General features: G+C 42.4%; 1 protein-coding gene across 3 annotated transcripts in view; it reads left to right on the forward strand.

The window, feature by feature from the left end:
• Positions 1-687: 687 nt before the first annotated feature.
• Positions 688-20,373, forward strand: part of PTCH1 (patched 1) — an 84,193-nt gene continuing 64,507 nt past the window's right edge. For 2 of the 3 annotated variants that reach the window (XM_074953148.1, XM_074953149.1), the window contains exons 1-2: positions 8,035-8,931; positions 10,505-10,697. In XM_074953148.1, coding sequence (XP_074809249.1) covers positions 8,539-8,931; positions 10,505-10,697 — 586 coding nt within the window. In that variant the 5' untranslated portion in view covers positions 8,035-8,538. Of the gene's footprint in view, positions 1,083-8,034; positions 8,932-10,504; positions 10,698-20,373 lie in introns of those variants that run through there. The other variant, XM_074953151.1, reaches the window with a different exon arrangement.

A 20,373-nucleotide genomic window follows, 5' to 3' on the forward strand; every position in this document is an offset into this window, starting at 1 on the left:
GTAACACTGGAGAGATTCTTAAAACAACTTCGATATTTTGAATATTACACAGCTACTACAAGATCTTAACATTATAAATCCTCAGTAAATATCTACAGAGTTTATATAGGGAAATAGACAAGACAATTTACTTTTTAAAAATATCATTGGGTGTGTTCTGATCTGATAAAAGTAATAATCAGACATGTTTCTCGTGGGTTAACCATCTGACTTTGTGCTGTTTCACCACCTTGGAGACATAACTTCCTAATGACCCCTAGCAAAAATGTCAAGGATTGGCATAAATCTTGCATGACCAAACATTTTTAAACCCAGCACAGTGCGGAATGGTAAACATTTAAGCAGAGGAAAACTCTCATTCCCTTTTCTCTTCATATACATTAAACCATGTATTTATTTTAACAAGGGGGACTGCATTCCAACACCTGGCACCTCTCACATCTTAGCTCCTTCTCAACTGGAAACCCTGAGGATGAGGAGGAAACTAACTCAGGCTACTTACAAGATTAAATAAGATCTCTATGGTCTGTAAGATCTGAACTGGTCTACAAGGAACACACAGAGAGAAGATCCTGTGTCCTTTTTCCATTTCAGGCATGGGAAGTGACAGTCTCATGAGTTTGCCTCAGAGAGCAAAACTGGTCTGGAGCAGGGAGCTGCCTGTTTACCCAGGAGGGCTCTGCTGATAGCACGTTACTTTAGTTTACTTTGCTTTCCTTGAGTTTATTGTAAAGGGGTAAAGTTTTCGGATTCATCACGTGACCCTGACAGGTCCTGCCTATTGAGAGCCAGACCACCCACATGGAGGACGATGGAGCTGCTTAATAGAAACAGGCATGTAATTGTGAGCCTTTCCAGCACTCTGCAGAATGCCTGCAACCTAGAAGGATTATTTTTTTACACTTTCAGTTCCTTTTGTAAAAAAAAAAAAAAAAAGAGTGGGGAGGGCAAGGAAAAGAAAGAAAGAAAGAAGGAAAAAACTGATGTAACCTCAAAGTCTGCCTCTGCTCTGAATGAAATTTAAAAAACTCGTCAGATCACCAACTCCCAGCGAGGTGCTCCACGTGAGAAGGGGGAAGATGGTAAGCAAAAGCTGATCTTTCCAGTAAAAAACATTAGAAAGAAAGTGCCTGCTTCTCGGGCGTCAGATCATGGCAGATGGCACCAGTCTGACTGTGATGGGTCAGCTTAGAAGGGGAAGCAGAAAGAGGAAGGGGATTGAGGGAGCAACCTGGCTTCTGTAAAAGGAGGAAGGCAGCTCTGTGGCAGGGGAGTCTTTATGTGGCTAGCTGTTATAACACTCGAGATAGGAGGGTCCCTCAAATCGTTACTTTCCCTGGGCCAGGTGGTGGTGATGGAATTGATCAGTGATATTTCACGGGGAGGGGGTCTCTCGGATCCGATTTTCACGCTCGGAAGGGTCGCCACCCTGGCTTCCGTTTATCAGTCCCCTCTAGGATACTGAATCCAGGCGAGGGGGAGAGGGAGAGAGAGAGAGAGAGATGATTTTCCTGCTGAGTCTATGGTAATTGTTGGGCACCACGTTCGAATAAAAGAGCTTTCCTATACACTAATATGTCTCTGCAGTCTTGTCATAGGCTCAGATCAGATATTAAAGGTCTAGTTTAAAACATAGAGAGAACAAGGAAATCCTAGCTCGTGAAGCTCTCACCCTCTGTTGTGCTTAGTGAGTGCAACTCATATGTGACCATATCCTGTACTCTTTGCTCAGGGGAAAGCCAATGGGAGTCTTGACTGGACGAGGACTGCAGAAAGGGCGAAGTTAAGGACGCTGAATTTCTTTTGCAGGTGTTGGGGAAGTTTAAGTCAGATATCTTATTAGTGGACTCATTCCAGGTTTTTTACTCTTTGATTCATTTCGGAGCACACATCAAACCTTTCGAGTGGTTGTGATGTCAAATCTAATCTGTGGAATTCAGTTAGCCATTTTTTGTGCATTAACCTTGCTGCTCCTTTGAAGTAAAGATGGTTAGTAAGAACACTTTCGGAAAGTCACTCATGTAGAGCCGTAGTCTGTCCGTTCTGAATCTCAGCCTCTTGCATATTGTCCTATTTTGTGTTAGTGAAACAGCCTACAACACAGAATGCAAACATGCATTGTAAACTGCGAAGCCAATATTTGTTGGTGACATAACAACTATGACCAAAAGAAGACCCTGTTTCTTTGCATTTCTTTTACTTAATGAAGGCAAAGTAGATTCTTTTAAAATACTTAGCCATGAGATTTTGTATTTTAGACTTACAGCTCAGAATAAATTGTCATAGCCCATTTATAAATTGCTGAAAAATAGGACTATCCAATAGGGATTCATTGACCCTATGATTAGAGTGTTGGGACCAGTTCTGTGTCTTGTATATATACAATATATCACTCAAAGGCGACAACAAGGCTCTGACAAGATAGCTTTAGCTCCAATGAAATAAGCATATTGGAGCCGTGGAGCCAATCTCTGATGCCAGTACAACACATACTCCTTGTGGCTATGTGTGCCAGTTTGGAACGGACATCATAAAAGATAGTGATAGTAACCCAGGATAGCATTAAAATGGACTATTTATATTTTGCCCCAGTAACCTACTGCACACAACATATGCAGATTTTACATAACAAGGTGTATTCAATAATATACCTATGTTCTAAATAGATTTTGCCTGAGTATGCACTGCAGAACGTGGCCCCATTTCTGGAAAAAGGACTGCAAAATGTCTGGTGTTGCAGAATAATTACAAATAAAGTTTGGCGCTAAGGTGGGTATCTACCACCCTCTAGCCTAGTAGCATTTACCAATTCTAGATCGGGGGTCTTTCACATCATTTCAACGCCAGGCTGATAGGTGTATCTAATTTCTGGTTAGGGCTATTAGAGTCATTGTGTAGCTAGATTATAATCTGACAATATATTTGAACAGGAATCAGCATTTAGGGGGAGGGTCCTTTAAAAATCTATTTGCTTTCAAGAGCCGGTAGATGGAAAACTGTCAAGGCAGCCCACTCTGAATTAAAATGTCTTGGTTTCCCTGTTTTATCTTTATTTTTTTCTCTCTCTCTCTCTCTCTTCCTCTCTCTCTCTCACACACACACCTTTTATTTTCTTCTGCCTTTGCCACAGTGTATAAAGCCCTATTGAGACATGTAGGCGTGATGTGTAAACCGGATTAGCAGTATGAAAGAAAGACACACAATGAGCCTGAATTGTTTTACTTCCTTTTCATTTCTCACGCCTATATCTCTAATAAATTTGTTGCTCCAGCAGTGGGTCAAAGGGATCGTGTAGCTCAGCTTTTTTCCCGCAAGACCCGATGGCAGAGATCATGAAAATGAATGGCCTGCCTTCTGCCAAATGCAAGGCTTGAGATATATAGTTACAGAGCCCTGATGCTGTCCAGAATGGCTACAAACTGTTCGGTGTTACTTTCCCCCCTCTGTGCACATTCAAGTAACACAAGTGGCAGGACGCTTTGCCAGAAAATGAATCCGTTCTGAAAACGACGCTGGTTTATAAACCTAAAAAGCCTTTAGCAGAGGCTGACAAGGTTTGCTACAGCTGGGATCTCCTCCAGGCTTTAGAGCCAGGGGGACTGTTGCTACCACTGCCGCCGGTGTGGTTCCCAGCTCCCGAAGGGCTTGGGCCGCCCACCCTGCTGTACTTGCTTGTGCATCTTGATGAATGTAGAGGTCTGTGGGATTCTGGTGGCACATTTCTCCGCAGCTCTCTGCGGATGAAATGCCTGCGCTCCTGGGTTTATGCTGTAGATTTGCTCCTTTGTGGCGTGCGGAGCAGCTTTCCATTAAAGGAGATCAGGGGTAATTAGCCGCATTGTTTTGACAAGTTGGCTCGAGCAGTTCCCTTTCTTACAGTCCTGAGGAGGGGATGAGGGTGGGGGTGGGAGAGAGCAGCGTTTGATTCATGCTGCTTGGTCCTTTCCCAAGCCCTGGCACTTTTTAGAATGTCTCCCTACATAATGTCTTTACACTGCATCTGTTTCAACCACTCGCCTGTAAGAACAAATGGGAAGATGTTCAACTGGAAGCTGTGAAAACGAAGAGTTTATTTAAAGGGGGGAGGGGGAGGGAAGCTTATCAAATTAATTAAAATATGTGTTCGGTGGTGTGAAATGTTACCTTCGTGGCCTTAGTCGTTGCAAGAGACAGCCTATCACTAATATATGAGATTTCAGACCAGAAACAGACCTATACTCTAGCATGATTATGTGTCTGAGAGGCAAAACCCAATAAAATCTACAAAACGAAAGGCAATTTAGTTTATTACAGGTCGGGTTTATTCTGCTGCAGTCCAATGCTCCGCTGTCTCATAACATCCAAACAAACAATCTGTAGTGCAGGTGTTTTATTTGTGTCGTGTCTATGTTAATGTAACCGGATGCTACAGTGAATGCAACGTTATTTATGATGTGGCCCACAAGAGGTTGAAAAGCTGGAAAAACTTTTTAAAAAATCGATTTAATTACTAACATTTATTCGATCTGATACATAATTTATTTGGAAATTGTAAAGCTCTTACATTTTAGGGCTCATATTGAAAATTCAACTCTTTCAATGGAAGATTATATAAAATTTAGAGAATTGTTAAGAAAGGAAGGGCCAGCTGGAGGTTATTCATATATGTCCAAAGTCCTGAGGTTCTTCCATACAAGTCTGGAGTGAACATGCATATGGGAAGGCTTGGTGTAAAGGATTTCAGGCTAGATGTGCCTCCCCAACACACATCTTAGCAGGCTCTCCTTCATCCATAAAGCCAGCTCTACATGAAATCTGTGGGATCCTTGTGATTTGTGGAAGTTAAAAAAAACTGGTGTCGAGCCACAGTTACATGCACAGGGCATGCATATTAAAGCCAACAATGCTTACAAATGTAAATAAGGGCAGATTGATTAGGAACAACATTATCGCATGCATCAGCAATGAGGCAAATTGGGGGCAGCCACTGCTCTGACCACCCAAGTTGAGACAGACTTTTACACTGACACTTCTTCCTTTTTTAAAAAACATTACAGAAACAAGGCCAATTAGATCCCTGCAGTAATTCATCTCTTGTGTATGAAAAAACAGACCACAGGGAGAGAGAGGAGATTAAGATAGTGCTAGTTAAATTTGGGTCTCCACATTGAGTTTTGGAACCAGTAGCAAGAATTTATGAGCATGGGGCGATTGTGTGAAATCCTGAAAAGTTAGCCTATCAAACAGGAGGCAACAGGAGAAAATCTGAGGGTTCTGATGTATCTAAACCAGCTGAATGTTATTCTTTAAAGTGAAACGAAACTAAAATGCTTGTCTGCAGGACTCCTCCACCCCCCATCAAAACTTCACAGGCTGAATGGTAGCAACATTATACTGATACCTCAATGTATTGATTTCTAATTAGACGGGGACAGTTAACTTTCTCAATCTGTAACTGCTGAGCAATAGACGAATCAACTATATAATGGATAAATCCGTTTCCAGCTGAAATGGGTTGTTTCTAGTTTATGTACCCCTGCCCCCTGTGAAGTTGGGCGATGTACAATCTAGTCTGTAATAAGTCATGGTCGGATTTTCAAAAGTTCTCAGCACCTCCAGACCTTAGACCAACAATAGATTAGTAAAAGTCTGAACAAAATGTTGGTGACATCACCAAATGACTGTTAGGACCTTGGAATCCCCTGTCAACTAAATGCTATTACTTAATTTTTATCACAATAGCTATATTCACTAGACTAAGAGATTTTCCTTAGACTGCGCATGCTTTCGGTTTTATAATTGAGTAGGTGTCTAGCCAGTTCTGTTGTCACTTTATTTAGCTCAACTGCTTTTGCTTTGTTCACTTGTTTGTATTTTTCCACCAAACATGTTCCCCCCCCCCTTTTCCTTTATTTATATCTCGCAGGCAGTTACATTTAGCGCGTTTTCCAGTTAGATCTCCCCCGGGCTCGTACTCAGTCTAAAATACTGTCCCCAAGCAAGAGCTACCAGGCATGTGCTTGGCGAACATCTCTTTGCAAAACTTAACATGCATTTTGCAGGCGGGCTTGGGCGCCCAGCTTGTCACACATTTGTTAACATCTGTGTAGCAGGCCAGACCCCCAAGAGCGGAAACCCTCAGCTGAAGAGCCACCTCTACTGCGTAGAAGAACCCCCTTGTCTCTGGTGTGCGAGCTGTGCGCATAACTCAAGGGGGTCTGTCTCTGCCGGCAGCCCGTGACTATCCCCAAGATGTTGTGCAGAGTTGAATGGAAAGGTCTCCTTTCCCCTCGCTATTGGCCAGTAGTAGTCAGCCCGGCATGGTATTGGATAACGTAAAGGGGGAGACCTCCTTTAGGAATGTACTATGGCTTGCCTGGCATTTCTCTGTGCAGCAGCTCAGAACTAGGGGCTGAGCACTGATTCCCCTCCCCAGCCTTAAAGAACTGATCTCCCCCTCCCCCCGGACCTGACTGGCTCCGTCACAGCATAGCCTCGTACCTGCTTTTTGCATTCCCTGCCAGCCTCTTTGCACTGTGGCTGCACACAGCAGCAGCTCCCCATACTCACCGTAATGGGAGGGAAAGCCCAGCCCCGCGCGCCCGGGGCCCGCCTGTCACGTGAAAGTTCGGGGCCCGCCTCCCCGCCCCTCCCCCTTTCTTTCAAAGTAGGGTTGTTTTTTTTCAATGAACACACACCGTGTGCACCTTAAAGCAACACTCCCCATTTCACAGTCAACCAACTCCCGCTACTTTCGTACTTGAAGCCACCAAAAGCAGCTTGTTGTTGCTCCAACTACAATTAAATGCAGCCTTGCAAGAGGAAAGTGCTTTAAGACTCGATCTTGTCCTCCTTACACAGGCAGAGCTCCCACTAACTTCAGTGGGATTGGGAAGTCTGCGTGAGTAAAGAGTGAAAAGACCAACCCCTGAATCTGCGCAATTCAAGAGGAGTTGATCCTTTAAATTCATCATGAAAATAAGTCAATACTACGACTATGCTATAATTTTGTCTTGCCAGTACATGGAAACCAATCTCTGACATTAGCTAAAACATCGAGGTTTATTAGTATAAACAAAAGACAACACAATTGTTTTCGATGAATTCAACATCGAAGCCTGTATATTCAGTAGAGCTGGCATCGTACCTATAACGTAGATAACATTTCAAATCAATGAATGGCTGATTTTAAATAAACAGAAACGTGGGAAGCGGGTGCCAAAAAATTAAACAATCTAGTGATTCATTTAGTGTAAAAAAAGTATTTAGCAGTTGCCAGGTTTTATATCTTATTAATTTTACATTTAAAATGTATTAAATTGACTATCCTAAGATTTCAGTGGAAGAGTGAACACTAAGTTGAAGCAAGCTAGCTACTGCAAGGTTTAAAATCCCTTATTTAAGTATTAAGTTTTCGTTGTGTTTTTCTTATTGTAAGTGGTTGTTTTCTAGCAGGAAACTAAGTCCTCTCTTTAGTTAAGAAAGAAAAGAGAGAAATCTGGCACTTTCTACCGCAGTATCCACCACCCTGTCATTATTTGTGCAAGCCTGGGAATTCAACTTGGACCTCCCAGTATTTGTTGCAGCTTGAGGCCAAGGTGCCTCTAAAAGGATTTTCTTTTAAGGACTTCAGAAATTGTGCAGTACTTTTTTTTTAAAGCAAAATATATTTTGAATGTTGATCGCAAGGAAATTCTGTGTGTGTGTTTGTCTAAAAGCGTCTCGTAAAAAATAAAAGCTTTCTTGAAAAGAAAAGGAAGAAGAAAGGGGGAAGGCATTCCTTAATGGAAGTATTGCATGCAAAGAAGGCTGGATCTCTTTAAGGCTCCCCCTGAAGCTGGAGATGCACACACAAGGGTTGCCTGCCTGGGTGGTCTCTCTACTTTGGTGAGCTGTTGCTAAGCAGCTAATAATAGTCATGTTTGCTGAGTAATTTCTGCCCTGCTTGAGCCAATCGCATCCCAGAAACCCAAGCCATCTGACAGCCCCAGGGGCGGGATTTCAAGTCTTTTTCTCTCTCCTCTCTCTCTTTCTCTCCCCCCCCCCTTCACTCCTCCTCCTCTTTATCCAAATGGAGAGAGTTCTTTTTTTCTTCTTCATCTCATCTATTGAATCAAGGAACTGCTGCTTGCCGCTGCACACGCACAGAGGGAGAGAGAGAGACACACACACATACAGAGAGAGAGAGAGACTGGAGTCCGAAAAGCCCCGGGAGTCAGAGACAGCTTTGCGCTGAGACAGAATGGTACAGCGCGTCGAGACAGAGCAGCAGCACCACTGAGAGCAAGAAAAGCTCCAGCGCTCCTTTGCTTTGCTTTCACAGAGGAAGACAAGAGGGGGAAGGGGGGGAGGCTGGTTTCTTTAAGCTGCAAAAGGAGCAGTAGAAAGTTAAAGCCGGAGGAACGAAGGGGGGAAGGCAAATCACTCACTCCGCTCGCAGACGCACTGGATGTGGGAAGCGGTAGCGCCAGAAAGCTCCGGATCATCGCGAAATGTTGCAATGGAAGGCGCAGGGTCTGACTCGCCCGGAGCAGCAAGAGGAGCAGCAGCAAACGCGGTATGAAGAGGTGGTCTGTCAGCAGCAGCCTGCGGAAAGAAGCGCCAGCAGCCCAGCAACCCTCCCGTCCTCCTGGATCGCCCCAAAGCCGCAGCGCGCTGCGGGGAATCACAGAGGACCCAGCCCGTGGGTCGCCAAAACAACAGCAGCAGCAGAGGCAGCAGCCCCGTCCCGGCGGCGGCAACATGGCCTCGGCTGTTAACGTTTCGGAGCCGGAGAGCAGCAGCGGTGCTGGTGGCGGTGGCTGCTGCAGAGACCCCGACCGGCCGGGGAGAAGCTGCAGCAGAAGGCGGAGAAGGACCGGAGGGAACAGACGCGCCGCGGCGCCGGATCTGGAGTATCTGCAGCGGCCAAGCTACTGCGATGCAGCTTTTGCCTTGGAGCAGATTTCAAAGGTGCATTAATCTCTTTCCAGATTTTTGTGGGAGGCGAGGGTAGTTTCTCCGGGGTGGAAAGGGGAGATGAAATGAAACAGCCACCAATAAAACGCTGAGAGAAAGGGGAAACAACGCCTGTGAGTCCCGTGCCCTCCTTCCCTCCCTTCTTGTACACATTTTCCCTGGTGTGTGTTTGTGCTTTTGATTCCTCTCATTAAACTTACCCGGGACAGTTTCACGGTGTTTTGCCTTGTGGGTCACTCTCCTCTCTTTCCCTAGTCTCTTGCCTCTTTCTTTGCTTTGCTTCTCTCCATCCCTCTGTAGTGCCGTTCAACTTCTATAACACCAGGCTGTAACAGGGGAAAAAGTTTCAATGGTTCCCTTCTTTTTGGCCGAAGTTTTGCTTTGTTACGTTTTCCAATAAGTGTGGAGTGGCGGCTTCCTTAAGAGAGAAATCCTGTAGTAGAGAAAGTTTGTAATGTTTACCCCCAGCGGCTGGAGGAAAAATGAAAGTTGTAAACAAATTGCCACCTTAAATCTGCCGTGCAAGTCAGATTGAGTCCCCCTGGATCTTTGCTTTTATTGTTAATATTAAAATGCTCCAAGTGCAGGAAATTCATGGAAACTTGACTCTGGCGCACGCACACACACGCACGCACAAATCCCGCTTGTTACTTTTGCAAGGGAAAAAATATTCAAAGTAAACAACATCGAGCCATTGCCTTTCTTCAGAGATCGTTTCATTCCAGGGAGCAGATTTGTAGGCTTTGCAGTAAAGGGAAAGGGGGAAAAAATCCATGTGGCTGCCCTCTTCCGTTCACAAATATTGTCGTAGCTTACAGATGGCTGCTCTACTTCCTAATTCAGATCACACAGCGTCTCCAAACTCTATGGAAATGAATTACTATTAAGCTTATGATCTTACAGCATTGCTAACCACGTGGAACATGCATTTACTACGGAGTTGGTGCCGAGAGCTGGGATCAGGGACACGGCAACAAATTGTTACACAGTAGCGTTCCCCCACCAACAACCCCCGTTCAGCCCTGTAGAGATGTAACAAGAACAGGAAAGGGATTTTTTTTCTTGGCATGCCTGTGCGATTCATCTGCATTGATTATTTCTCCCCTAGTGTTGTAAATCTTGCTAGCATGAATGAATTTTTGCAAATTGAATTGATAGCGGTGACTTCATTACAAGAAGGCTGCGATCAGTTACTCAGACCAGGGAGCATGCACTGTCTGCATCATTTTACGGATCTCAAGCAGTGATGTGATCCCAAAACTCTGCATTGATTTATGAATAGGAGAATTAGCAGCAAATACACATCTTAGTCCATACAGCTGCTTACAGTGCACGTGAGATGCTCAACAGGGTCATGGAGTAAAACCGTTAGCAGAGATGTCTTTCTAATGGCACAGTCTGTCGTATTATTGTTCCCAGTCAATTGGACACTGTGAGGCTATTTAGCTTTATGCATTAATAATTGTTTTGCTTCTGGTTGCCCTCCAGCCCACCAAAGGTATGTGCTTTGGGGGGTGTGTGTGGTTATTTCCAGGCGTTTAACTGCTAACCTTTTCTTGCCTTGCAGGGGAAGGCTACTGGAAGAAAAGCACCGTTGTGGCTAAGAGCGAAGTTTCAGAGACTATTATTTAAACTGGGCTGTTACATTCAAAAAAACTGCGGAAAGTTTTTGGTTGTTGGCCTCCTGATATTTGGGGCTTTCGCTGTAGGATTAAGGGCAGCTAATCTCGAAACCAACGTGGAGGAGCTCTGGGTAGAAGGTAAGACTTGATCTCTCTTCTTGTGACTTTCTTCCTTTTACCCCTTCTGTCCTCTATCCCACCCCACTTCTTTCATTTCCAGGGACTGACTGATGCAGATCTATACCAGTATGCACCTAACCCCCCTCCCCACCTTCCTCACAGCGAGGGGAATTGTGGGTTGCTTAGTAGTTTGGGTGGAAGCCAGGTGGAACCTACAAAGAGTGTGCTGTAATCTGGTCTGGTGGATCGTGTTTTGCTAGGTGGTTTTGGGAAGGAGTGTGTGTGTTGGGTGGAGGGACAGACTGTGGGATGTACCACCTCCGTGTGTGTGTGTGTGTGTGTGTGTGTGTGTGTCTTCAGGGAGGGGAGAATCAGTGCTGGTGGGGGTGTTGTTTGGGGTTTGTTTGTTTTGTGGTGGGTCCCCCCCCCCCCGCCCAGCTGTAATAGCATGAAAGGAAAGTCTGTCCGGAGAGCAGCCCTCCCCTCCGCCATTTTGGGAGTGTGCGCGCCCTCCCCAGCCGCAGAGGGACGAGAGCAGCGCAGCGCGGCGGGGCTGTGTGTGTGTGGTCCTGTTTTTTTGGACTGCTTTCAACTGCGGGGAAAAAACATTTGTCTCAAGCTTTAAAAAAAAAAAAAAGTGAAGCCCAGACTGGAACGCATGTTGGATTGTTTGCAAAGCAGATTAATGTCCCCGAGCGGGTGGGGGCCCAGCTCTGCTGGGGAGAGGGGTAATTCTTTTAGATTAAAACCAGGTTGTTGGGGTTTTTTTAAGCAGGAGACTAGCAAATTCAGTCAAGCGGAGTTTTTGCAGCGGTGGTTAATCTGCATTGCACTAGCATGTTTAATCAGCAGGGTAGAAATGCTACCTAGATGAACTTGCTAAAGGTTAAGCCATTTTGTACGGTTTAGTGCATTTTTTAAAAAAATGTAGGCTATAAAGGGGGCCCCATCCTGCAGTCCTTGTGCACCCAAAGCCCCCACTGCAGCCCCTTGGGGCCTGAGTCTTCTCTCAGGTTTAGTGGATTTTACCACCATGTCACTCCACTGATGTCAAGGGATGTCTGGATTTACACCATTGTCAGGGAGGAGAAAATCAAGCCCATATTTTTTTCTTTTTGATAAAACAGTCTTAGATTAGGTTCAAATTCTGCCCTCGATTATGTTGGTGTATATCCCCACTAACTCGTTGACCACAATAGTTACTCTGGATTTAAGTTAAAGCATCTTATAGCAGTATCTGACTCATAAAAATTAATATGGAGCACTGCATAAGTAACCACTACTGAATGGCCCTGTGTGTGTTGAGAAAGCAGTACTGAGTGAAAGGAAAGGGATCAACAGACCATGGGAGTAGCCTGTCTTGCTTTATGGATGGAGAGCATGGCAATTCTATTCCCATTGACCCATTCCCATTCTATTCCAGTGGCAAACCCATTCAGCATTTTGTGAGCTTTTTTGTTTTTAAGATAAGAACTTGTTGATAACTGAATAGTCTTTGTACAGTAGTAGAATTGTTCTAAGTATAGAGGGACCATCCTGCAATCCCTATTCAGACATGCTGAGTAGGAACACAGCAGGATTGTGTCCAAAGTTAGAGATGTGCATTCAGAAGCTGTGATATGAATGTAGTCCATTAGGAGAGCTGTTTACCCTAATGACTACATCCATGAATAGGGTTTGAATAATTTTTTAACATTGTTTTGTATCTTAACTCTTTGCAAGATTCTCTTGCGGCATTTTAAATGAAATGTTTCAAAATCTTCTCTTCACTCCTTCGCTTCTGCCTCCTGATGGAAACTTAATTGATAATGTTGGTTTGCACTATTATGCAGTGATTTAGTATCTTAACTATGGTATAACTAATAGCCAGCTATCAGGAACTGTGGTACCATCTCATGCCACCTGTTTTTCCTGTCAGTTTAATACCAAGAAACTCCCTGATTACTGCACTGGCAGTTCCTGTGTGACCAAAAATGGAAACATGGTTTTCTAGAAAAAATATAATTTACAAAATAGCCATTTGATTTAGTCTCTGCTTTGACCTCTTTTCATGTCATTGGTGCTTCATGGAAAAAATATTTTCCCAAATGCACAAACTCACTTAATAGCCCTCAGAATTTGTATAGCTTATATTAATTCATAATACAGGTGGCTGTACAGAGTTGACCTAATTTCACTTTTATTGAGTTTAGTTTTCATATCAGTGAAATATTATTAAAACTCTGAATTTGGAAACCTCTGCATTCTTAGATTACAGAAAAGGGTAGTTAATTAAGATGAAAGAGCATATTCTTAATTTAAATTAAATTAACTCCCATCCTCCCAGACTGCCATTGTAAGGCCCTGAATAGAAAAGTTTGACTAAATTGTGTGTTTTCTCAATAGAGACTGTATAAATGTTCTGGTCACGAACATGGGTGCTATACAAATAAACCAAATGAATAGCAGTTGCATATTTCTGTGGTTAAAAGTATAAACAGAAAAGAGTGCAGAGTGAGGAGCTGGAGTGGGGAGAAGCATAGAGAGAGTATGATGTTCCTTCTGTGCATAAGTGCTGGGAAGTGATGCTAAAATACCAATTTCACTCTGTGTGCGTGTGTGTGTGCGCTCGCGCGCACACATGCATGTGTGTGCACAGTCCTAATTCCTAGCCTACTATACTATTATTTATAGACCCCAGTGTGCTAGGTACTGTACTAAAACAGAAGAAGGCACAATTTTCTGGTCTTAAGAAAACTCCTTGCAACAAGTTGTAAACTGATCTGTTTATTAGACTAGATATTTTATTCTGCTTTTTACACTTTGTTTAATAAGATCATTTGAATATGCAGAGTAATATTGGTTGAACACAGCCAATTATATAAAATACGTTTCCATTGCAGTTGCAATAAAATGTTTTATTTTGTTCAAATGTTTAAAATTATCACCTCTCAAGGAATTGTCAGTATCTACATTGGAGAACAACTTGTTGTATGTAATGAATACCAGGAACATGGAAGGTCCTACACCGCTGAAGCTTGGTAGGAGTGAACTATGAACCTAAAAAATCCTAACTCAAAATTAATTATAAATAGTGAGAATGAAGTTCGACTGAGTTCTAAGATCATCCAGAGTCCAAAATAAATGACGAGAAGTGTATATTTAAAGCTATTATAGCTGAAGTATTTATATGAGTGCTGCAAAAACTCAACTGGTGGGCAAGTTCTCAAAAGAAAAAGAGAGAAAAAGAAACAGCTCTTAAAGCTCTTCATTCTTGCAATTTTCTCTTACTAGATTCCCTACTTCACAGTTTGTGCCAACACACTTGGCCTTTGGTGTGCATACTGATACCAAGTGGCTTTCCCCTGAATCACTTCTTGGCAGCAACAGTGTCTTAGAGGAACATCTTTTTAATCTATCCCCCTTGCTACTGCTGTCCAGAATATTTTAATTGTTCCTGTATGTCCCACAGTCACACTACCCTCAATTTGATCCCCAAACTCCCTGTCTCCAACACTCCAACATTTCAGGTTCTTCGATGACTGAGCAGCGACTGGTCTTTCCCTTGTTTCCCTCATCAGAAAGATTCACAACCTCAGATTTATTATTATGAATTATTATTATGTAGGCCACAGAAAGCTCAGTTGTAGCCTGTTTGGCAAACAAAAGCCATGGCATCATAAAGACACAGTTCTATTTGCAGGTGGATCTGTCTGATCATGGACTGCTGACTGTGGCCGTGCATGCTGGAAATGTAATGATTGTTCAGCTTTCCCCTTACACAGCACACAACACCCACAAGTGCAGAAAGGGTTTTGCATTCATTTTCTCTGTCGATGAATCTTGTTGGCTATAGATAAGGTCATAGATCCAACTGCATGTTATTGTGAAATACCTCTATTGACTATGCACCATGTGCTCAAAAACAAGGTGCCCAGATACCACTATGATTGGGCACCCCCTGTAAGAACCTAAATCAGTGAAGAGATAGATAGCAGTGGTATAGATAGCAAATATGTGGGTTCATCCCCAAATAAAGGGTCTGACACATGACTCTTGTAATATGGCTACTGGTGAGGGTTGTTGCAGATCACAAGGGGAAAGAGGCTTGTCCCCTTCTCCCTGCCACCTCATTCTACCATCCTTGCACTGCATTCTCACCTTTCTTCCTTTTTCTTGTCACTTGCCCCCTTTTTCTTATCCTCCAATCAGGAGATTAAGAAAAAGGCATCAATATTCAGTGTAGAGATCCATGCCAGAGATCCTGCCATCCAGGAAAGGACGTGCTGTAGTTGATCCTCTTCGTTCATGTGGAAAGTGGTTATTTGCAGCAACAGCCCTTTGAGGACCAACTGTGTGAGATAGGCAGAACTCTTTTTCCCCAGGCAGGTTGAAAGCAAGGGGGAGGGATGTATCAGCAGCCATGTGGAAAGCTCATCTTCAGTACCTGGAACAAATAAAACACATGCTAACCACAACTGAAGAAATGTTCAGTGCATCTGGATAGATGTAGCTTATATGGTAAGGTCCCAGCTGCCTATAGTGTTAAACAAAATGTATTAATCAAGATAAGTTATCCGTAAATTCTATAATGAGGTCACCTCACCCTTTGATACTGTAAAGTAGTAGGCAATTAATCTACCTGTGCAGCTCAGGAGTGGGGTAAAGAGGAGGAAGCAAAGTGAGTGAAGCAGACTAGTTTCCTTAAATGGCTGTGCTTCCTTAAATGCTGCATAGGACAATTAACTTTGAATGACCCCTTCTGGAGGGACAAAGAAAGGTGATAATGTGATAGACCTCCATGGGTCTGCTGCTGCTAAAGTACACATTCCTCTCAGTGGGCCAAATCAATGTGTTTTGCTTGAATAAAGACAGCATGAATTGGCCCAGTCAGAACTGTTGCAACTTGTATGTTTTCGCTTTAAGTTTCTCCACAGTACCAGAGCCTCTTCCCGTGTGGACTTGAATAGTGTTGGGACCTCCTTTCATGGGATTAGCTCTGTCTACTTTTGCAATACTGCATTGGCAAAAGGTAGATGAGTGGCAGAGCAGAACTTGCTCTATTGCTGAACCCCAGTGCCATGCTCTGACCTAAGGAATCTTCTCCAGTCACAATTTATGACCATTTGAACCCTTCTACCCAACAGAAGGAAGAAGGAAGATTTAGCTGTAAGGGAGCATAAAAGACTCTTTTAGTAGTTCACTTTGTTTGATAAATAACTAGCTATTGGTTATAATAAGATCTTCTAACAAATATTTGAAATAATTTAACTGGTTTGGTAGCAGAGAGTGGTACCAATCGAATAGAGTGGTAAGGATCAGATGGCAGGAAAGGAAGTAATTCAGCATTGGCACTTACTTATCTGTAAACTCCCACTATCTTGCCTGGGATGTGTGTTGCAGGATGCGTAATGTGCACTGAGAAGTCTGTTGTTTATCAGAATAAACTTCATGTCTCCCGTTTTGTTTGGATAAATGGGGGTTTACTGTTATGTCTAGCAAAAGTAGAAGTAGTAGTTAAAAGTATCATGTGCTAGTCCAGGGACAGTAATATTGGGAATGTAGTCAATATAAAATTAGTAGGCTGTTACGTTAATGGAAACAGAATTTTATTCTTTTAAAAGTTAACTGTAATCAAAATTGAAGAATGATTCAGTTTGTTTCTAGTTTGAAGGTCAAGATCAATTTTTAATACATAATACATAAATATCAGTTTAATTTTAAGTGCTAAAATGAGGGGTGACTAACTTCTGTGTTTTTATTTGAACAAACTTATTAAAGTGTTAAGTGAAAATGCATTAAAAGGTTTTGTTTATTGGAAATATGTCTGTAGCCTCTTCTCAAAGCTCATATGTTAAATAAGAGATCACTGGTGATCTCAGTCCAGTTCTTGGTGGTCAGGTGCCCACATCATTAAAACCACCACCCACACAGTTGAACCCATGTTAGCAGAGCAGGCAGGGGTTAGATGAACATGGAGACTGAACCACACTCTTCCTCTAGATATGTTTCAGAGTAACAGCCATGTTAGTCTGTATTCGCAAAAAGAAAAGGAGTACTTGTGGCACCTTAGAGACTAACCAATTTATTTGAACATAAGCTTTCGTGAGCTACGGCTTTCGTGGTTAGTCTCTAAGGTGCCACAAGTACTCCTCTAGATATGGTCATTTCAGGCCAGAATTGATGCACAGTTGTGAGACAGGGTGGGGAAGCTTGTACGTCAAAAAATAATCTGGAAGAGGAATTTTAGATTACCTTTTTATCTTTCAGAGTAGCAGCCGTGTTAGTCTAAGGTGCCACAAGTACTCCTTTTCTTTTTTTATCTTTGAGTCTGGGAGTATTGAAAATACCACACGTGGCCACTACTTAGATCATTTCTAAGATAAGGCTGAAATCCTGGGCCCACTGCAGTCAATGGCAAAATTCTCACTGCAGCCAGGATTTCACCCAAGTTCAGCCAGTGACTTCACTGCAGCAGGATTTCACCCAAGATTTATACAAAAGTGTACCGGAGAAATACAGACTGTATTGCCACTGCTTGTGTTGTAACTGTTCTGTGGATGCGAGAGGATCTCAGTTTCCAGAGCAGTCAATTTGTACCCTTCATGAGTTCTAAATACACTGAAACATTAGTACCGTTTTGGTTTGTTTGTTTAAAATATAAGGACATTTTATTGGTTTGAAGTTAGTGAAAATGTCTTCATTATTGTTATTTCCATACACTGCACACTCTGATTGATCTCTGGCATCAGATTGTCCCCAGTGGATCTAGGCAGGGAGGGAGTCTCCCCTATTTCCGCTTAGAATGTGTGTGTTAGTTTGGGGAGGAGTGTGGCCTCCACTGCACTATTTATCCCCTCCATCCTCCTGTGCTCCATGTGAATTCCTGTACCCTGTGGAGTTCTGGTGATGGTGAAAAGGATGGGAGGGGACTTTCTGCAGCACTGTTCCTTGTAGAGCCCAGGGATGTCAATGCAGAAATCCAGGTGTAAAGTAACATAGATCAAAGCTGTGTGCTTTCCTTTGGGTCCCCTTTGCCACTGCTGCTGAACAGCCACAGGGGAAACCTAGCTATTGGAAGTACAGCTCCTGCTGGAGTTGTGGTGCCAGACAGGAGGGTGTGAAAGGAGCAGAAGCCATACCTATTACATGGCTTCTGTCTCTGTGCAAACAGGTTTTCCCTTCCTCATCCAGAGGCTTGGGAGAGGGAGAGAGGCCTCTAAAATCCCTGGCTCCCCAAATCCCTTTCAGCAAAGGGGGTTGTTCAAGGAAAACTCTACAGCTCCTTGTGTGGTTTTCATTCCCCCTCCTATGCTTCATCCATTTCAATGGATTTTTCAATGGCAGGAGAGAATCCAGTCCCTGTTATCAAACAATGTCTGTGGTGGCTTCCCAGAATGTAGTAATACTGCACTGTGTATGCATGTAACAATTTTTGACCCTTCAACAGGTTTAAAAGCTAGCATATGCAACTGGATGTTTCAGTTATACATAACTGTTAGGAGGCTCCAAAATATGACAGCTTCCAGATGTATGAACCGACTGATCCGTTTGTTTAGATTATGCTCCACAGCTGATGCCTAGATTAGTGCTGGCTGGACGAAGCTATGGGAGATTTGTCTGGTTTCCACAATGCCATGTTTATATTTCATTTGGATTTCTCCTTCAAAGCTGACCTCTCTGTGACCTGCTGGAGCTGCGTCCACTAGGATGCTAGCTTTAACTTGTCTGCAACAGCTTTTATTTTAGTATCTATTGGGGTATGTTCTCAACTTGACACTCATGGACTTATGTGCATGACTCCTGTTAACACAACTGTGAGTTATGCATTTAAATTACTATTCATTCAGATTAGTCTATGCCCATAAGAGTGTCCTCTTCCTTGTGCCCTTTAGTGGGCAGAATTTGAGAAAATTTGGTTTGATAAAATGTTGATTTTGAGATAGACCTTATAATACTATTGCTTGTTAGGTGTTTCTTCTTGTAAGTTCAGCAAAATTTGTCTTCTTGACCTCGTACAATATATCACCTCTGAAGGTGATAATATAGGAATATAAATTACTCAATAAGCTTGATCTTTTTGAATTTGGAGAACAGAAGTTGAACAGCTTAGTTTTACCTAGCAGTCCTTTATTTTAAATGGACAATAATACCATATGTCCACCCTATCTCTGCATATCTACAATGGTACATATTGCATTTTCTTAATCTTCCTTATTCATCTCTCATATCTCATAGGTTTTTCTCTCCCCCTCCCCTGTCCCCCATGTGTGTTTGTTAGTAACTGTATCTGGAAAAGCTGAAGAAAGAATAAAACTCCTTAATCACAAACTGACAGCACTATATTAAGGAGCTTACTCTCCCTCAAAGTTTAGGAAGATTTAGATGCACAACTTCCAATATAGTTCATAGTGGCTACATGAGTAAATTGTCTCTGCCTTGTTGAGGAAACAGATTACTTAGATAATACTCCGATAGCAGAGCAGTCAGATTATTAAAAATGTACTGTCCATATTGAAAACGTATAGTGCACTCAGATAGATGCTTCCTATCTGGATAGCTTCTGAACCATGAAGTATAGAAAAATAGTGTTTTTTTCCCTGCACCTGTATGTAATGTGGTCTATGATATTTTTTATTCTAAGTCTAATGTTAATCAAGAAACCTAGATAGAATAGGCTATATTTATCTTTGGTGTAACTAATGACACCGTAAATGTAAGACCAAGGATACATTTGGCCCATTGTGTATTGCTTAGTATGTTGGGTTTGTTTGTTTTAAAGAAATGGGAGTTACACTCACAAGAAGTAGATTTAAATAAAGCATCAAGGGAAAGATATTTTTTCTTGTTGTTCTTGGCTTTGTGAGTCCTTGTTTTTTAGACAACAAACCTTCCTTTTAATAGGAAATTTTAGGTAAAGTTTATGTTTATTATTTTCTGGCAGCGTGGATGTTCTTCAAATATCATGTTGTTTGCTTTACCCATCCTACATTTTGCAAAAGGAAGTGGTATATGGGGGTAAAATGCTCTTATATATATGTTGACTCTCTCTCTCTATATATATATATATATTTGATGGGAGGAGGACTTTAATTTTGTTATCTTAAATAAACATTTCAACTTTTACTTTTGTTTGGTAATTTGGGAAAATGTAGTTGTTTCAGGTCTTGAGTAAAATACATTGGGGATGAACGAATGAGGAAAACCATAAGTTGACTCCCTTTGAGAACCAGGGATGTTGTTTTAGAGATTTATACTAGAGCTCTATTCCAATTTCAAATATACAAGTCATCATTGTGTATTTGTAACATCTGTATATTGTCCATGTGCAGGTTTGCACAAACAGAAGCAGATATTTTAAGGCACATATGCAGTGGTGCACACCCAAATACCTGAGGTTGCAATTGAGCCCTGGAACTGTAACATCATTAATATTAAGATAAAGAAACAGTTTTCTTTTGTTTACCAAGCAGATACATTTGTGCTTTTCCATCAATATCCAAAAGCTAAGTGCAACAAACTAGAAATGAGCACTGTTAACTTGTATGATTTTTTTTCCCCCTTAAATCATTGCTTAAGGGCTTCTGGCCCCTAGCTCAGGAATCCTGCCCAAAAATGCCAGATGTATTACACAGTCAAGTATTGCAATGTAAACAGTGTTCTGTGCCATGAGAGCAGGGTGGTCCATCTTCTATTTAAAAAAAAAAAGGGGGGG

Source organism: Natator depressus, chromosome 5, assembly GCF_965152275.1.
Source record: "Natator depressus isolate rNatDep1 chromosome 5, rNatDep2.hap1, whole genome shotgun sequence".
Classification (NCBI taxonomy): domain Eukaryota; kingdom Metazoa; phylum Chordata; order Testudines; family Cheloniidae; genus Natator; species Natator depressus.